The sequence below is a fragment of the Alnus glutinosa genome, chromosome 8, assembly GCF_958979055.1.
Source record: "Alnus glutinosa chromosome 8, dhAlnGlut1.1, whole genome shotgun sequence".
NCBI lineage: Eukaryota > Viridiplantae > Streptophyta > Magnoliopsida > Fagales > Betulaceae > Alnus > Alnus glutinosa.
Window position 1 is genome coordinate 16,986,480 of NC_084893.1, and position 20,461 is coordinate 17,006,940.

The 20,461-nt window shown below is 39.3% G+C and overlaps 1 protein-coding gene across 1 annotated transcript; it reads left to right on the forward strand.

Moving 5' to 3' along the window:
• Window positions 1–10,788: 10,788 nt before the first annotated feature.
• LOC133875300 (9-cis-epoxycarotenoid dioxygenase NCED1, chloroplastic) lies at window positions 10,789–13,181 on the forward strand. The gene has a single exon (XM_062313391.1). The coding sequence runs from the start codon at window positions 11,086–11,088 to the stop codon at window positions 12,883–12,885; it is 1,800 nt and encodes a 599-aa protein (XP_062169375.1). The 5' UTR covers window positions 10,789–11,085; the 3' UTR covers window positions 12,886–13,181.
• The last annotated feature ends 7,280 nt before the right edge of the window (window positions 13,182–20,461 follow it).

Consider the following 20,461-nt stretch of genomic DNA (forward strand, 5'->3'; position numbering starts at 1 on the left):
TGCAAAAATAATATTCCCTCACAACATGCATCCACGTGGTCTTCCCATGATGCCTCCTACACAGTTGCATCGAAATTATTTCACAAACAAATGGATAGCCTTGAGAGAGCCATTGAGCGGTCCAAGACACATAGATGTACAATTGCACCCTAGACATGTTTGTTAATGTGTTTTGAAAGTATTTTTTATTTTTTATTTGAAAAAAAAAATATTATGATGTGACATAAAAATAAAAATAAAAATAATTTTTAAGTTTTTTATTTTTATTTTTATTTTTGATTTATTTGTTAATATTTATATATAAAAAAATAAAAATAAAAAATAAAAAACCTTTAACAAAAGAAGCCTAAACTCCTTAATGCATTCTTCAACCATAGCAGGTTGCCACTCGTGCAAAGGCTGTGTATAGTGTTGTTCGCGCATGCAAAGTCGATAAAAAGAGCAGGTGGGGGAGAGAGTGGAGAATGGGTGTAGTGGTTTTGGTTTCGCTAATTGTAGTTTGTCATCAGAAACTTTTGACTGTGGTGTGCGTGCGCATTGATCAATAAACATGTCGTCTTTACTATTTTGCGCATTTGTTAAATTAATCTCACAGTTAGGACAGTTTTTGGTTGGTGACCAGGATTCTCCAAACACGATCGCATGTGGGTTAGCTCCTACAAGAGAAAAAGAAATGAGGTAAAGAGTTTGTTGGGATGTGAAAAAATTGAATTGACTTCTAAAAACAAAGTGTGTGCATAGGTGTCAACAAAAATTAAAGCACAGCGGAAAGTAAATGACACACAGATTTTTGATGACGAAGTGGAAACTCAATTAAGAGAAAAACCACTCTGGGGCAGCCAAACCCAGAAATTCCACTATTCAGAAGACATAGCTAGATACAAGACAGTAACACTCACATGTACCGATGCAGTGGTCGTACCTTGATCTCTGACGTGTAACCTAACACGAACGCTTCCCAACCAGGTTCACCTACCTGAAGGGGTCTTCAATGGAACTCCTTACCTTAGAGCCGACCTCTAAGATAGACTTCGGTTTACAGCACAACACACTTGTAAAACGGCTTCAGAGGAAATATTACGTCTCTGAGCAAGTGAGGAATTCACACCGAATTCTTGCAGTTCACAGTGCCCAGGGGCCTCTATTTATAGGCTGGGGGCTCAAATGAGCGTCAGGCAAAATATACCTAGGCACCTTCCGGACGGTGGACATGGGCCGTCCGAACAGGACAACTGTGCGAACAGATTTTTCGAAATTCCCGCGGAGAAATCTTTCTTGTTTAAGGACATCGTCTAGACGGGATGGCACATCGTCCGAACGGTCACACGTCCGCTGCAAGTAATTTCCTTATAAGGCTCTCGAACATCCGAACCATGGGGGATGGGCGTCCGAACGGCTATTCTTTAACACGCAATTTCCATATCAGTAATGCGCGCGTCCGGACCATGATGGCAGTCGTCCGAACAGTTGAAGTCAAATCGGCAATTTCCTTCTTTGATGCACGCGCGTCCGGACCACGGCTATCAGACGTACGGACGGTCATATTTGAATTGCGATTCTTGCCTTACGGAGACGCGCGTCTAGACGGGATACCACATCGTCCGGACGGTTGATTGATCTTCCCTTTCTTGGAACTTGGAAGGAAATCAGAAACTGATTGAGTACTGGGAGGCGTCCGGACATGCTGCTGAAACGTCCGGACGGATGCAAGCTGGCACAGAAACTTCTCGATACAGTATGGGGTCCGGATGGAAGGAACACTTCGTCCGGACGGATGATGCTGGTCTGTCTAGCGTCCGGACGGGATGATACGTCGTCCGAACGGATGGATCAATGGACAGGTAGGCATCCGCACGGGATGGCTCAATCGTCCGGAGGGCTTACAGGGAACTTGAATTTCTTCTGACTTGCAGACTCTGAATAGTGGAACCCCTGTTTACAGCATCTTTACACTTAAGTGATTTTGTCCAAACACAGAATGAGGCCAAAATACTAACAGGATGTGCCGACGGGGGACAATTTTGATGCATAAGTTAGACGAGATCCAAAGGTTGAAGATGGCAAGAACAAAAAAAAAGAGTTCTAAGACTATAGAAAATTAGCCAGAATCCCCATACCTTGGCTAACTACGATTTTTATAAGAGTTGTATATCAATCGTAGTCATGATGGCTAGTCCCTTTACCCCTTAGGCCTTTTGACTATAAGGGGGCGATGGTATGTTCATACAACACGCGCCAATGGGTTGTGATGTCTTCATCTCTTGGATTGGGGAATTGATGGAACATTAGTCATGTTCGAATACTATAAATCACCATGTGTGCTGCAGTTGTAGTTTAGATTTGCCGAATAAGTGAGATTAGTCCAAAGATCCCATTTTTAATGTGGGTCAAATCAATATCTAATAGAACCTTGTAATTTGGGTTAGTGGAGGCTTTCGGTGGTGATCGTGATGGATGTTGGGATCCAATCTGCAATTAGTTGTAAGCATTGACAATGAAGAGGAGCAGCGATCCTAGTCAGAGTTCAAATTTACAGCAAGCGAAAGCTGTCAATGAGCTCCGATCTCTGGCAGGTTTAGCTTGACCGGTTACTTTGATTGCAACTAGACGACCCAAATCTTAACAACACGTAATTAGTTTTGCAATAATAAGGTTGAGAAGGTAACTAAATAAACTGCAAAAAAAAAAAAAAAATAAATAAAAAAAAAAAATAAATAAATAAAAAATATTGAGTGCTCAAGAATAAAGTAAAACTCATAAAGAAAGTGTTATGCATAAATGTTTATAAAGTTGCTGCTAATTCGTAGGTCATCCATGATATTGGAGACTGTAGCCTCGCTCATAAAATATGTATTTTGTTTATTATTATATATACACATAGGTAAATGAAGACAAATTAGGGCCGGTGATGAGTGCCAAATCAATTAAATCAACGCGCGCCCGGCATATCATTCTGCTGTATATTTGGACCTCTTAATTTGCATTTGTTAAATCTTTAACTTTGTTATTTTCTAATTTTTTTTTGTTAGTTTAGTGTTTTACTATTTGCAGGTCATTGAGAGAAAATGACGATATTTATGTGGAATTGCAAAAAAAAAAAAAAAAAAAAAAAAGAAGAGAGAGAGAGAGAGAGAGAGAGAAAGGGAGGGGGGGGGGAAATAAAAAGGAATGAGATATTTTGCAGAAGACCAAAAAGGAGGAAAATTGAAGAAAGCCAAGAAGCTTTCTATTAAGTGTAGAACCAAAAAAAAGAAATGAAAGAAGAAGAAAATTGAGGAAAGCCAAGCTTGTTGTTATGTGGGACCTACAAGAAAAAAAAATGAAGTCTTGTATCCGTGAACTGAGCAAAGAAAGCAAAGAATATGTTCTTTTTTACACAAGGATAGATGCGTCATTTTGGTTTCTTTTTCTAACCCTAGGAACACCTAATATAAAGGAAGCTTTTCTTTTGTAAAAGTAGGGAAAAAAAATTGTGAGTGAACATGTGGGACCAGAGGCGCAAGTCAGAATTGTAGCCGTTTGGTGCATTTTTCCTCTTGTAAAGTTTCTCTTTTTGTAAGTCTCTCATGTTTATGTTTTTAATAAAAGTTAGTATTTTGCTTTTTGTCATTAGAGGCTAAAATCTTCAACTAAGGTTGAAAATGAAGTCTCGTCATTGATTAGATTACATATTTTCATGTTTTGTTCGTATAATCCGGATGTGTGTTCATTTCAATTCAATTAAAGGATTAAAACACTTTTAATTGATTGTTTCGATTAATATATGTGCAACCGTTGAATATTCAATGTGTTTCATCCGACGGATACATTGAATTTTTTGATTTAATTTGGATATCCATTGTGATTTGTTTCTCAAAACGAATACATTGAATGGTTTTGAATTAAATTGGATATTCGTTGTGATTTGTGGAAATGATGGATTCATTGAATTTTTCAATAGGTAATTTTATGAAAATTAGAACATGCATAGGATTTTATTGCAAATATGAGAATATGTGCTTTGATTTGGTGAGTGTGAAGTTTGAAACCTTAGTGCATTTTATGTATTGTTTTTAATTCAGTTTTATTTAGTTATTTATTTTGCATGAGAAAATTCCAAAATTCAGAACTAGGTTAAAATAGGATTAGTTTAAATAGAAATTAATTTTTACAATGCAATTTCCAATGGATTCGACCTCGCACTTGCACATACACTATATTACAAATGATTCGTGCGCATGTGAATAATTTAAAACTCACAACAAGTTTTTGGCACCGTTGTTGTGGAATTATTTGATTTTTTTAAAACAATTTATTTCTAAATTGATTTTATCTTTCTACTAGTTATAATTAGGATTTTTATTTGCAATTTGTTTTTGTTATTCCTAAAAAAAAAAAAAGTTTTTTTTTCTTTTCTCTGTTTTGTTTGTTTTTATTTTCTTTTTTTTTTAAAAAAAAAAAAATACGGTTGATATTTTATGTGGGATAGTTGCATGCTAAAGAGTGAAAGTGAAGCATGGAATTTTCTTTTGATAATTATAGCAATTTTTCTGTACAACATGCTTCGCCTAGTGGTAGGACATCTGCTCCAACCAACTACCCTCACAATTTCTACCCACATGAACCATGTTCATATTGTTTCAATTTTCTAATTCATCTTATGAACAAATGAATACCAATTTCTCCAGCTCGAGATTTGAATCAAATTTCAATTTTTACAACCCGGACTAGAATAACCATTCTGTTGATTGGGGTACAACATGATTCCACTAGTGATGGGGAACATTTTCCAACTGCTCACATCGATGACTTAGATGTGAGAGTAAACTAACTCATGGCAGATAGGTTTGCCCATGCCCCGTATCACACTTATGCACCACCTAAGTCATGTTCATATTGTTTTAATCCTTCTCACCATATAAACAAATGCCCATTCATTAGACACTACACGAGCATGATTGATGAGGATGATACTAGCAATTCTTATCATAAGCATGCCAAAGCCACCACCATACTTGCGAGTGAGGAAATTGTGGATAATAATGAAAAGGAAAAAAAAGAGGAGCAAGTTGAGCGCAAAGAGCAAGTTAATCCCCCAGCAGATGCAAGTTTGTCTAATGATAAGGAAGTTAGTACTAAAGCTCATTCCTTCATCATTGTCCCTCTTGAGCCACATCATGAACCTAAAGCTTTAATTCTTCAATGTTTCAAAGAGCCATCTTATGCCAAAATTCTCAAGGGTTTATGCACGCAAGCCCGCAAATCTAGGAATCGTCGTCCTAAGAAAATCTTTCGAAGCAAGTAAGTTGGCTACCTAAGATGGCAAAACATCATTCCAGAGTGCTATCAAATTTTAAAGAAGAAAGGTTGGACATCCAAATGATTAGGGAAAGTACGGTAATTTTTTCTTTTTTATTTTCTACATTTAATTTCTGATTTCTTTTTCCTTTTTCATTTTATTCTTGTATCATTTTATTTTTGTTTCTAACAGCAATTAATCTTTTGATGTTTGTTTCTATGAGAAAATATTGCTGTTAGTTTTGTTGACAAGTGTTTTGGTGTTTAAGTTTGGGGGACAGCTTGGCCTCTTTCACACATTGATGTTTCCTTAATTCTGGCAATATATTTCTATACTATACATTGAGGGCATTGTGTAATTCAAGTTTGGGGGTATGGAAAAACTTTCTATCTGTTTGTTTGTTTATTTATTTGTCTTTTTGTTCTAGAAAAAAAAAATATTGTGCTAGGATATTGATTGGGCATGATTACATCACAACTGTGGTTTGCATATCATTGGTTTGTTTGACATGTTGAACACTATATGTCAATAGAAATCTGAATCTTTTGACTCATCTGTTGGATTAGAGAGACATCACTTGTTTGAATTGATTATCACAAGCACATAAGCATAGGGTCTATGAGGTATAAGATTTAAATATAGGAGTGTGTGTCCTCAGATTCATAGGATGATTTGTTGATGAAACCTTGGCTTAAATTCAAATTTTTTAAAAAAATAATAATAATATCATCAGTTTGAGTTCTCATTAAGTAATCGGACCTCTTGCCTCACTAAGCATTGAATGTTCGTGTAAAAAGATGAGAAATTTAATTTGGTTGATTGTATGGATAGTTTGGCTTCATATCCTTTTTTACTTGAGTAATTAAGCCCTTAGAAATGTTTCTACATCTAATGCCCTAAAACCATCTGGTTTGGGAGTCATTGGCCCAACACTCGTTACAAAGGTCAATTAGAAAGTTTTGAAGGAGTCAGGCATTGCACAACCTACACACACACACACACTAAAAAAAAAATGCACATTTTGATTTAAGCATTGATTGTTTTCATTTGATAGAATTCCTATAAATTTTGGGTTACACAAGTTTTGAAAAAAATTGAAACCTCATGAGTCTGTTAATCTCATTTTGCACTTATTGGAGCATGAGTTGTCTCAATTTTTTAGGTATGAGTTGAATGATTTTTTATGTCATAATAATGTGGGTGTGATGTTCATCATGTTAAAGCTACCCATGATGTGTGAACCATGTGTTTGTGTGAAAATCCTTGTTTATCAACAAGATGGTGCTTTAAAATGTTTGTGAGTATCATTTCTGGCAAACCCTCACGAGACGTCACTCGTCTACTAGGGAGTCCTAGGGTTTTAAAAGGCTTATTGCATATACTAAATGCAATCGTCTCTCTCATGACAGCGGACTTATATTACATGCTTTAATTTTATTTTATTTTTCATTTTGTTTTGCTAATGGACTAGCAAAATGAAAGTTTTTGAGTATTTGATGAGTGCCAAATATTGTATATTTGGACTCCTTAATTTGCATTTGTTAAATATTTAGTTTTGTTATTTTTTAATTTTTTTGTTAGTTTTAGTGTTTTAGTATTTGCAAGTCATTGAGAGAAAATGACGATATTTATGTGGAATTGCAAAAAAGAAAAAGGAAGTAGATATTTTGTAGAAGACCAAAAAGAGGGGAAAATTGAAGAAAGCCAAGAAGATTGCTATTAAGTGTAGGACCAAAAAAAAAGAAATGAAAGAAAAAGAAAAAAAAATTGAGGAAAGCCAAGCTTGCTGTTAGGTCGGACCTACAAGAAAAAAAAAAAAATGAAGTCTTGTGTTCGTGCACTGAGCAAAGGATGTTTTTTTGGTACACAAGAGTAGAGGCATCATTTTGATTTCTTTTTTCTAACCCTAGCAGCACCTAATATAAATGAAGATTTTCTTTTGTAAAAGTGGGGAAAAAAAATGTGAGTGAACGTCTGGGATAGAAGGCACAAGTCAGAACTGTAGCAATTTGGTGCATTTTTCCTCTTGTATAGTTTTTCTTTTTGTAAGTCTCTCATGTTTATGTCTTTAATAAAAGTTAGTATTTTGTTTTTAGTCATGAGAGGCTAAAATCTTCAACTAAGGTTGAAGATGAAGCCTCGCCATTGATTAGATTTTGTATTTTCATGTTTTGTTCGTATAATCCGGATGTGTGTTCATTTCAATTCAATTAAAGGATTAAAACTCTTTTAATTGATTATTTCGATTAATATATGTGCAAACGTTAGATATTCAATGTGTTTTATCCAATGGATACATTGAATCTTTTGATTTAATTTGGATATCCATTGTGATTTGTTTCTCAAAATGGATACATTATATGGTTTTGAATTAAATTGGATACTCATTGTGATTTGTGGAAATGATAGATTCATTAAATTTTTCAATAGGTAATTTTATGAAAATTGGAACATGCATAGGATTTTATTGCAAACATGAGAATATGTGCTTTGATTTGGTAAGTGTGAATTCTGAAACCTAAGTGCATTTTATCTGTTGTTTTTAATTCAATTTTATTTAGTTATTTATTTTGCATGAGAAAATCTCAAATTCGGAACCAGGTTAAAATATGATTAGTTTAAATAGAAATTAATTTTTACAACGCAATTTCCTGTGGATTTGACATCGCACTTGCATATACACTATATTACAAACGATTCGTGCACTTGCAAGTAATTTAAAACTCACAACAGCTGGGCAACCCAACAATAAGCACGAGAGAAAGTAGACAGTATGAGGCAATGTATCAAATGAATGACACAGAACTATTGATTCTTGACGCGAATGCAAAGAACCCATGCTGTTAGTAAAGGCGGTTAAAGGTGTGGATAGGGTTCTAAAGAACCCTACCCAAACAAACAATCCTTTAATGGGGGGAGCAAGTCCCACAGTACCTAGCAAATATTATTCGAGGAATGAAGCCCCATTGTATTTGACAAAGAGTAAACAGACAATCCTTTAGTTAGGGGAGCAAGTCCCACAATACTTGCCAAATATTATCGGGGGAATCAAGCCCCATGGTATTTGACAGGGAGTAAACAGACAATCCTTTAGTGAGGGGAGCAAGTACCAAAGTACCTGGCAAATATTATTGGGGGAATCAAGTCCTATGGTGTTTGACAGGGAGAATCACGTCCCAAGGTAATCAGATAACAGAACAAGAAACAAAAATAGAGATAGAACGACAACAAGCATGCATAGCAAGTGTTTAAGTTGTTTTCATGATGTGTAGTAGTTTTCATACTAGACGTATCTATATGCCTATGAGGTTGAATGACACAATGCATATGTATATGTTTATGCCTGGATTGCATTGATTTAAGGGCATTAAGCTTCAATATACTTAGATGTTTACACTACCAGATTGGGTAATGCAAGTGTATTCGAGTAGGTAGGCGCAGTGGTGGAGCCACATAGAGCCTTGGGGGGCCTAGGCTCCCCCAAGGCCCAAGGTTTTCTAAAGAAAAAAAAATTAAAATTTTTTATTTTTTCAGATTCCACCCCCCCCTTCTCTCCATTTTTTTTTTTTTTTTCCTTTTTACAATCCTTAGTAATTTTTTTCTTTCTATTAACTTAAACACTTAAGCTTTTGGGAACATGATTAAACATTCAATAATTTTTACAGTCCTTAGTTGTCTGATTTAGAATTTAAATTTCAAGCTAAATCTAACATGAAATTACACCTTGTTGGAAAATCTTGGACACTTACCTTAATACCCTAGCCAAAAACTTGGAAACTCCTCTCTAAATTCAATATATGTCGGCCACCCCTAATGGAGTTTCCAAATGAGAAGTTTGACAAATCACCATATATCCCCACCAGGATCTCCTCAAATTTCTTTCTCTTTTCATATTCTCAAATTGTTAAATCATAGTTGTGCTTTGTATCTAACAGTCCAGAATGTGCCAATTGTAACACAAAATAAATAGCAAAGTTAATGAAACTATAATGCGTTGATGAACTAGAGAGACAATAAATGGCATCCTTCTTCACCATCTCGGTCCCCAATTTCCGCCCTTCCTCTCTGTTGCTCGGTTGCACCTTCATCAGCAATGGCGACAAGTCCTCTCTCATCGCCCAATTGAACACCACCACCGAAGACGGCGAGTTCTCTGTCATTTCCATAAGTAATGTTATGGATAATAAGACATTACTTAGCATACTCCTAACCATGTCTTTTAGAATATGATTGCGCCTTTAATCTACTCTATTTTGCTATAACATGCCTGGTATAGTGTATTGTGTACAAATGTCACCATTTTCAATGAGTTTTGCAAATGACTTAGAGCATTACTCTAATACATCGTACTTTCGAAACTACTCACTAATTTGTCAATTATCACTCTCCATCTAATTATCTTTTCAACCTTAGTAATGTATACTTATTGCTAGAAAATTTTGACACAATCCAACACAAAATTAAAGGGTTGGGTCGATGATTATGTCCCATTTAATTAAATAGGTTAAGTTTAACATATATAGTCCTATATACTCATGTATCGACACGACCTGAATACGACACGCAAATACAAATTGCCACACATATGTATATACCTCCGAGGCATCTACTACTTGGTAGTTTGATGGGTCACATTAGTGCACTTGAAAATTAAATGAGTTATTCTAAAATCGACTATTAGTTCAGAGGGCTTTTTTGTATTTTTCCATTACATATATCATTAATATGAAAATACATCAATAAAGGTAATAACCATCATATAAACGATTTATAAAAATAAAATTGCGTGTAGACATAATTTATTGAAGTTCTTTTTCCAAACGTGTATTGTTCCTAACCAATAATTGTTCCGTACTATTCAGCAACCGACGGTAATCGGTTAATAGTTGAAATCTTAGGTAGACAAAGCATGATTTTGTTTATATACCATAATAAGTCGATAAATTAAACTTAAAGTCTAGTTTCCCAATTCATCGGAGAAAGGGAGCTTTTCAGTCTTTGGATTTGGATTGTTACAATTTTTTATTTTTTATTTGTTTTATTCTTTTTTTTTTTTAAGAAAAAAAAAAAACATGGGAGGCAAGCGTGTAGGGTAACTGATGTGACCTTTTCTAAAAATTAAAAAAAATAAAAAATAAAAGTGATGTGACCTTGATATCTGTTGGAAGGACACGTGTAAAAGTGGACAGGTGTGCAGTGGGTTACTTATTGAGGGACGAACGCGGTGTTAGATTTAGACGTGTACAATGGACCAATGACCTCCCCACCCGTCAACCAGTCAGATTCTCTTTCTACTAAAATGAGCCAATCTCATTTGCGATGCTTCTAAATATTCCCCTCTTTAAAGAAGGTATTCAAAAACGTAAATAATATGCTTTATATATATATATATATAGTTTGGAGAGAGAGTGTGTGTGAAAGAGTATGGTCGTGTCAAATAAATATGCAGCTATGCCCCGCAGTGAGTCCTCCCCCCACCTCCCAGTCTCCCACCACCGTGTTATGATCACCAACAGGCAAATTCCCTTTTCGGTTAATCTAACCACGTGTTCTTCAATTACAAGCCTGAGGTGGACCTCCATGCCTCCCCTCTCCCCCTATAAAAACCTCTTCTCCTTCCCCCTCTCTCCTCAAATCTCGATTCTTCGCTACATATCAGTTTCAATTCACACTTTCTTTATTCACTCACTCACTCACTCGTACAAAAACCAAACCAAAAGCTATCAAACAAAGCATCTCCCACATCCATTCACCTCTGCTACTGCTAAAAGTGCCATTTTTTCAAATTTACCAAAACAGAGAGAACCATGGCTTCGTCTGCAGCAGCAGCAACTTCAAGCACATGGGTCAAGCCTAGATTTACTTCTCCAAGCGCTTCTTCAACCACCATCTCCTTGAGCAGGCCCACCAAAAAGCCCAACATACGTTCCTCTCTCCAAACAATCCAATTCCCCAAGCAGTATCACCCCTCAACTAGTATTGTACCTCCAAAAGACAAACCCACTTCTTCTTCTTCTTCTTCTTCTACTTCTTCAACAGCCAATAAGCCTGTGCCCCAACAATGGAACATCTTACAGAAAGCGGCAGCCATGGCCTTGGACGCAGTGGAATCTGCCTTAGTCTCACATGAGCGCCAACAACCGCTTCCCAAAACCGCCGACCCCAGAGTCCAAATCGCCGGCAATTTCGCTCCAGTAACAGAGCTGCCCGTCCAGCACTCACTACCGATTGCGGGCAGAATCCCCGACAGCATACGAGGCGTCTACGTTCGGAACGGCGCGAACCCACTTCATGAACCCGTCGCCGGCCACCACTTCTTCGATGGAGACGGCATGGTTCACGCTGTCCAATTCAAGGATGGCTCTGCTAGCTATGCCTGCAGGTTCACCGAGACGCGCCGGCTTATTCAAGAGCGAGCTCTTGGTCGTCCGGTCTTCCCTAAGGCCATAGGTGAGCTTCATGGCCACTCTGGCATCGCCCGGCTCCTCCTCTTCTATGCTCGAGGACTATTCGGCCTTGTCGATCCCAGCCACGGCATGGGAGTCGCCAACGCCGGCCTTGCCTACTTCAACGGTCGCCTCCTCGCCATGTCCGAAGACGATTTACCATACCAAGTTCGAATCACTCCCACCGGCGACCTCAAGACCGTTGGCCGCTATGATTTCAATGGTCAACTTCGCTCCGCAATGATTGCTCACCCTAAACTCGACCCTGTCTCCGGCGAGCTCTTCGCTCTCAGCTACGATGTTGTCCGAAAACCGTACCTCAAATACTTCCACTTCTCGCCAAACGGGACAAAATCACCCGACGTGGAAATTCCTCTGCCTCAGCCTACCATGATTCATGACTTTGCTATTACAGAGAGGTTTGTGGTCATCCCGGACCAGCAGGTGGTGTTTAACCTCCCGGAGATGATTCATGGTGGCTCTCCGGTCATCTACGACAAGAACAAAATGTCCCGGTTTGGAATTTTGGACAAGAATGCCGCCGATGCTTCCGGGATCAAATGGATCGAAGCCCCCGATGTCTTCTGCTTCCATCTCTGGAACGCCTGGGAGGAGCCTGAGACCGATGAGGTCGTAGTGATTGGCTCTTGCATGACTCCCGCCGACTCCATTTTCAACGAATGCGACGAGACCTTGAAGAGTGTTTTAACTGAAATTAGGCTCAACTTGAAGACCGGCAAGTCCATTCGCCGTCCCATCTTATCCGATTCCGAGCAAGTGAACTTAGAGGCCGGTATGGTGAACCGGAACAAGCTCGGAAGGAAAACCCGGTTCGCATATTTAGCCCTTGCTGAGCCGTGGCCCAGAGTATCGGGTTTCGCCAAAGTAGACCTCTTCACTGGAGAGCTAAGGAAGTACATCTATGGAGACGAGAGGTATGGCGGTGAGCCTCTGTTCCTTCCAAGAAGCCCCAGTTCGGAGAAAGAGGATGATGGCTACATCCTAGCTTTCGTGCACGACGAGAAGGACTGCAAATCGGAGCTGCAAATCATAAATGCCGTGAATTTAAAGTTAGAAGCCACAGTTAAGCTTCCCACCAGGGTTCCGTACGGCTTCCATGGAACCTTCATAAGTTCAAAGGATTTAGAGAGGCAGGCCTAATTTCGTTTAGGCTGTATTTCGGGTTAGGGGAGATTTACCTGAGGGATATGCTTGCCGATACGTCCCCGGAATCTCCTCCGTTTACAGTGACCTCCCCCACCCCAACTTTTTTTTTTTTTTTTTTTCCTTTTTCTTTTTATGGTTATGTTCAGTGAGAAGCTTCCGGGACCAGCTTGTAGCTTTTGGGTGTATGTAGAAATGGAGCTCAGCTGGTTTCTGCTGATTCTTTCACTTATGTGCATGATACAAGTATATATTTACAAAAGAGAATGTAATAATAATAATATCTGTGTCTATATTTGGTTTGTCTCTTAAATTCTCTCTTCCTCCTCTGTCATCTTTTTCAAATTCAGCAGTTTTTTAAAACCGGTAACTAATTAAAAATGAGTAATCCTATAAACTTAGATTTGTTTAGTATCATTTCAGTTTATTGTTTATGCGGCGATTCTTATCATATGCTTTAATTGTAATGATTAATGTTAATATAATTATATTATGTTTTCGTTAATATTTTTTTTTTGAGAAGTAAAGATTCTTGAGTTTTATTCCTTATAAAATGGGACTAAAATGCAAACCGTAAAGTTAATTAAACTAACAATAATAGTAATATTATAAACTACATTTGTACCCCCAAACAAACCTTGGAATCACTCTTTATTAAAATACATGAAGAAAAAAAAAATGTAAAATAGTTGATTGTATAAGATAATAAAAATAAAAGGAAATATGCTAACGATGTATAAGGAAGAATTAAGCGAATTTGAGATAATTCGGATTATCTCAGAATCATCTCGTAATAGCTAGGCGTTAGGCAGGGGAATGGGCCAATTAGCGTGGAACGTAGATAACCGACAAGGGGGTCTATTTATGTAGATACGCGGGAGACTGCGCGCGGCTAGTCTTAAAGAATTGGAACAAATGGAGAAATAAAACGGAAGCACGTCGACACGTTAAATCGGTGTAACCTGGATTGACCCACCCTTGAAAGTCATCGTATAACATCAAACGATACGTTGGTTGTGGCGATTACTGATTGGTTTGAGGTTTGCAAAATGTCAGGTTCATAAACCGCCCAACACACAGCAGGCAACATCATGGGTGTTGCGACTGGGAATAGGGGAACTCGACAAATTGAACGCTTTTTGGGTTGGGCAATAAGTAGGATGTGTAATGGCGCGCAAAAGGGGAAAATTATAGACTATAAGTGTCCAATCACAACATGGAGAGGATATTTTGAAGTCAACTTTGGCAAGTGCTCCACAGTAAATGAACTTCAAGGGGAATGAAGTCTACGTACAAATAGACTTGAAATTGTGAACAATTTTCTCTGTTTACAAGGAAGAGGATGAAAAGAAAAAAAGGTTTATGATCGATGGCCATTTGTTGGGACATGCAAGTTGCGGTTCATCCATGTATATATATGGAAGATAGAGAGAGTCCATTATTGGGGAAGCTCTGTTTCTTCCCATGTCGATCGAGTTGGTTTGGTGCTCAGAGGGTCCATCCCAAGCAAGTAGTTCGATGGGGTAAGTGAAATTTTTCATCATTTCAGACGTCTTTGAAATGGAACACAGTGATAGGCCACTATATGTACATGGAGGATGGGCTTCTCTGTTCATTGAGTTTGGGTTATGGGGTTGGTGTCTTTTCTGCTGTGTTCAATGCCTCGCCTTCAGCTTTCCTTTTTTCTTTTTTCTTTTAAAAAAAAAAAACAAAAACAAAAAACAAAATTCTTCTTATATAAATTGAGAAGCAAATGTCCGTTATATATGCTCTCTGAGATTGAAATCTACATGAGGCAGGCTCTGTCATGCCCCACTTTCAACTCCAGATAGATTGCCATTTTCTTCTTCTTGTTCCTTTAAATGTTCCTTGCTCGGACCCTTTTTGGTAAATATGAACAAAATGAACCGAACGTATTGTAGCACTGAAATATATCATTGCTCGCACTCAGAATTTCATCATTTCTTATTAAATAATAGCAGTTTATGACATAGTTTTGACGAGCCATGTGATATATATTTAGAACATGCAGGATGCGTTCAGGATGTGATGTGATATATATATATATATATAGAAGTCCTTAGCAAGGTGTAATACCTTGAAATAATATAATAAAATAAAAAGTACTAATTATCCGTTTTAATCATGTTGGTACAGTTTCCGGTATGATGACGTGTCGCCTTGTGATTTGTCCTTCTCTTAAATATTGTACTTTCCTCATACCTGCAAAAACAACAAACAGCTAGTTGATGGTGCTAACTACACCACTCCGATGCCTAAGTCAGTTCAAACTCATGAATTTCTATGGGAAATCAAAAATCTCAGAGCTTAGAGAATCTGTGTGTAAATACCTGGTGTAGCAGTTTTATTTATAGGCTCACAGTTACAGACTTACTGGAGTTCTTGAAGCATAATTGGACTAGGAATTTGAATTTTAGATCGCATAGGTTTGAGCCTTGTCTTCAAAGAGTTTGAATCGGGTGGTAGAGTCCAAGTTGGGTAGTATTCTACCTCTTCAATCCTGACTCCACCTTATTCGGAGTCTTATTCCGCTGATTTTGGGTATCCTGAAATTCTCGGGATAAGGGCCTAATCAAACTATGTAGAGTCCTAGATTCAGGGATAAACCCAAAATCTCAGACATAGTGTTCTAATAGTACCCAATTACTTACTTGCTGAATCTGGGAAGATACCTCCGAGGTGATTGTATCGTACCTCTACCGATTCTCCGATGTGGAAATATCCGAGACATGTTTGCTCCATCCAGACTAGGAGATCTCAAAATATTCCGCGTCTTGTGGAGTTTTTAGGTCCGAGGTGTTCAATCCCCAAGATATGTCATAGTCAGAGGTGCTCAGGCACCGAGATGATCTCTTTATGCAAGGTTGTGAATAACCTCCAAGGTGTTCTGACCGAGGCGACCAAATTGGATTGGAACTGTGGGTTGAACCTCCGACTTGTTCTGGGGTCCACATGGCTTCAATGTTGATTATTTCCCCAACAGTTACCCCATAATTCTCTTATTTTGAATTTTGAATTTAAGAGAATTATTTGTATCTCTGAAATCCGTATTTTGAAAGCTGTCACTATGCGTATTAGCTGTCCCCATTCTGTCATAATGACGGAATCCTGACAGCTCATGATCGTGTCGAAAATTCAAATCAAAGCTTCAATTCTCGAGGTGGCGCCGTTAATGAAGATTCGGTTCTGGAGGACGGTTCTGGATAAGGAGATGAACATTCTCCAGTTCTTCAACATTTATCGTTCGAGACAAAAATTGGAAGGGGCAAACGAGCTGACTGTCCGACACCCCCTAATATTCATCAAACTGAAGTCAGGTCTCTTGAACAACAAGTTCTGGAAGCAGCAGTTCTTCAGAGTGTCTGGGGAGTGGGAATGCCCCCAAGGGCACTGTTTTGCCAAGCGACCGAAAAATGTCTCGATTTTGGAAGAAATTGGGTCTAAAACGATGCGAAGCTCCTTAGATCAGCATATCGGAATGAGCTGATGTGAAGAAGATGACCGATTGGTCCGCAGCGAAGTTGAAGGTCGAGGATTTTGAAGACATTGAGTTTGACCACATTGTAATTGATGAGGCTATGAGACGGTTCCTCAGATATACGATTCCAAGGAACAAAAAGATGATGACCAAAAGGGGAAAAGGCAAGAAGAAAGGTGATGCCTCCAACAAGGTCCCAAAGTCTCCAAGGCAGCCTGCCAAGAAGAGAGCGGCTGATACCGAGGTCGTGGCCCCAAAGAAGAAAAAGCAGACACCTCCTTTGGCCGCCTCTGTCCTGAGGAGGGCGCCTCCAATGAAAGTGGCAAAGCATCCGATTGAAGAGATCTCCTGAGGCCCCAAGCCCGAAGCCAACACGGAAGAAGGCTCGGTGAGCTTTGAAGGGTTCATCTTAGAATGCTCTCTGACCCGAGAGCCAATTATCCTGCCCACCTTTAGTTTGGTGGATGAGTCTGGTTCTGAGGAGCCTTCCAGTCCTTCGAGGTCGAATAATGAAGAGATCAAATTTGGAATCCCCGAGGCGACAAGTCCTACGCCCGAGTCGGTGAACAACGAGGATAATCCTTTGTCCGAGGCGGGAATGAATGTACCTACTCGTCCTCGGGTGAAGCATCTGGCCAAGAGAAGGAAGTTCAGACCTCGAGATCGTCTTGCAGGAATGATCTCGGAGGCTAAGCAAATGTGGGGTAGGTCAGTCATAAGGCCTACTGATGCCGAGGAGGTTCGGCAAGAGTCTGCCTTTTCGGATAACGAGTCCGAGGCTAATGACGAGGAGGTTGAAACTCCTCAAAATCGAACTTATGCCGGAGACATGGAGGAGGTGCATACTCCTAGAACTTCTTTTGTGGAGCGGATGGCCACTCCTCCACCCCCCAAGGCTGAATGTGAAGCGGAGCACGAAACAACTTTGAGGGTTGAAGCTATGCCTGAAGAAAATCACTCCCATAGTGGCGTTCAAGTTAGCGCTGAAGCTGTTGAGAAGGACATTTTCGGGAAGTGAAGGCGTTTTCAGGCCTGAGGCTTCGCAAGATGCCGAAGTTCAAACTAGGCACGAAACAAGTCCCGAACCTAACACATCTGGGCCAAGACAAGTTGAGTCTGAGGCAGCTCCGAACGATGAGGCCACCCTAAACACCAAGGGACCCAGTACCTCGAGGTTCAGGTATGCCTTTAAGATCCTTAGTAGGGGTCCTCCTTGGGTGTCTAGAGGCCATCAAGAATCTTATACCCGAGGGGTTCTTGGGTGGTGCCGGGGCAACATCACCCGAGAGGATTGCGCAAGGCATCATGATCTCCCACTACCAGGTAAAATTCTTGGAATGACTTTTTGTTTTTGTAGAAAATTTTTTTAACTTGATTTCTATTCTAACTCATTTTTCCCTTTGATTCTGTAGCTTCTGGTGAAGATGACTACCCTCTGACAAAATTTCGAGAGGCGTCAAGAAGTGCAGCTGACTACCCTAACTCCCGAGGTGCAAGCTAGAATCTCCGGACTTGAAAAAGAAGTGGTCAACCTGAAAGTTCTCCTTCAAGTCTGAGAGGAAAAGCTTGCTTCTCGGGACTCGATAATCTCCGAGGAGCGATCTACCATTGCTCGGTTGAAGAAGGAAGTCTCGAAAGCTAACGAGCGGTACAATCGCTCTATCGAGGGTCTGTCCAGTGAGCTTGATCGTGCAGACCAACTAGAATCTCGATTGCGGGCTGTTCAAAATGAATGCTCTAAAGCTTGCAAAAATGCCGAGGTCGTGGAAGCTGAGAAGGGAAACTTGAGGCCGAGGTGGAGAAGCTTAAGGCCGGGAAGGTGAAAGCATTAAAGGCTCAGAATCATTCCGAGAGTCTTTTGATTAGACTTCTGGCCAGATATGATCAATGCAAGGCTAAGACAAAGTGCCTCCTGAAGCAGCTAAGTTATGTGCCTTACCTCTGAGACCAAAGCTAGGGTCGGGGCTTCAATTAGGGGTTCGAGAACTTTCAAACTTTAACTACGAACCCTCAGTACAAGTTCGATCCAAACACCGTCAGGCCGCTTCTTGTTGGGATCTCGAATGAAGCTATCAAAGAGATGGAGGAGTCCGGTCAAAGCTTCATGCCTGACGTTCCGAGCTAGGGTTCTGACACTCCGAACCCTTTTGAAGGTCCTCTTGAAGATGAGGATGATGGGGCTTGAATGCCGACCTCAAGGATCAGGGTTTTAACTTCTTCAGATGTATATTTACCTTTCTCTGTACAAAAAAAAAAATTAAAAAAAAAAAAAGAAAAAAAGAATTGTAATGAACTAAAATTTCAATGTTAATGAAAGGAAGTCTTCGAACATTTTGACCTTCATCCTTTTCTTATCAATCATACTTAATGAATGGAAGTCTTCGGACATTTTGAACTTCATCCTTTTCTAATCAATCATATTTAATTTTATTTCCAAGCTGTTACCCCCCAAATAACTTAGGGAATGAAAATTCCTCTAAGTTATTTTTAGAGTTAGCTGTAAATCATCACATTTCTCTGAATTAAATTGATCATCCTTACTAAAATTTTTTTTTTACTTAAACAAACAATCGGTAAGCTTAAGTCAAATATAAAGACTTCTTCCGAGATAAGTCTCCGTTTCTCGGCTAATCTTAACCTTACAAATCTTACTTTCAAAATTTTGTCAAACTGCTACCCCCCAAAAACTTGGACAAACAGTCGGTTTGTGTAAGTTTTTCTCGAGGGAAGTGTCAGTCTAACTTTCCTTTTGAACTTTAAGCTAAACCCCTATAAATTTTTAACAAACAAGCGGTTTATTGAAAATTTTTACTGAGGAGAATAGAAAAATTATTTGCACGAGGTGTTTGAATCTTACTTGATTATTTTTTAAAGAGGTTTTATACTCATATCTTTGTATGAGTGGCTTCTTTTGAGATTTTAATCCGAGAGCTTGACTTAGCTTCGGTGATATCTCCCATTATACTATCTTGATTTTTGCTGAGCTACACCCCATAACTTTGTTCGCGACCGTGGGTTAAGTCATTCGAGGAGAATAGTTGGGTCAGTATTTAAGCTTTTTGCAAAGCTTAATCTTTATCCGAAGTTTCCTTATCTTTTATGAGCCACCCCCCACAACTTTAGTTCGCAACCGCAGGCTAAGCCATTCGAGGTGGGTAGTTGACTACCCTAGGTATCACTTCCATAACTCTTTCGAGTCGTTTGAGGAGGGAGTCGGGCAGATCGTCCCCTAGGTATCCCTTCCATAACTCTTTCGAGTCATTCGAGGAAGGGAGTCGGGTGGATAGTCCCTTGGGTATTCATTCCATAACTCTTTCTAGTCGTTCGAGGAAGGGAGTCGGGTGGATAGTTGTCTTTACTGAGCTACCCCCCATAATTTTAGTCCACGACTGAGGGTTAAATCGTTCGAGGAGGGTAGTCAGGTGTATGGTTGTAGCAGCTTTGTCATACTTGAGGATAAATTGGTGAAGAACTTGCTTTATTGATGAGAAAATTGCCGAACATAAATGATTACATATAGTATTTCTTCAAGTGTTCCGCATTCGATGCTCTTGGGATCATCTTTCCAGTCTCGGACTTCAAATGATAGGCCCCTTTTTCCTGACACCTTACTACTTGAAAGGGGCCTTCCTATTTCGGTGCCAGCTTGCCTTCGGCTGAATCTTTTGTCATTAAGCTCACTTTCCTGAGAACCCAATCTGTGACCTGGAACTTTCTGGGCTGCACAATATTATTAAAGTACCGAGTCGTTCGACCCTGATAGGCTACCCAAGTGACTTGGGCATCATCTCTTTTTTCCTGCAAAAGATCTAAATGTAGGTTGATGCCATCATCATTGAGTCCGGGGTTGTAGTAGGCCACTCTGAAGCTCGGGGAACCAACCTCGGCCGGGATAACTACTTTGGTCCCATAAGTGAGAGAGAAGGGTGTTTTACCAGTCAGGGTTTTGATGGTGGTTCGGTACGACCAGAGCACTTCGGGGATATATTCAACCCAAGCTTCCTTCTTCTTCTCAAGCTTCTTCTTCAATGCCCTTACTAAGGTCTTGTTCGTTGTTTCTACTTGTCCATTCGC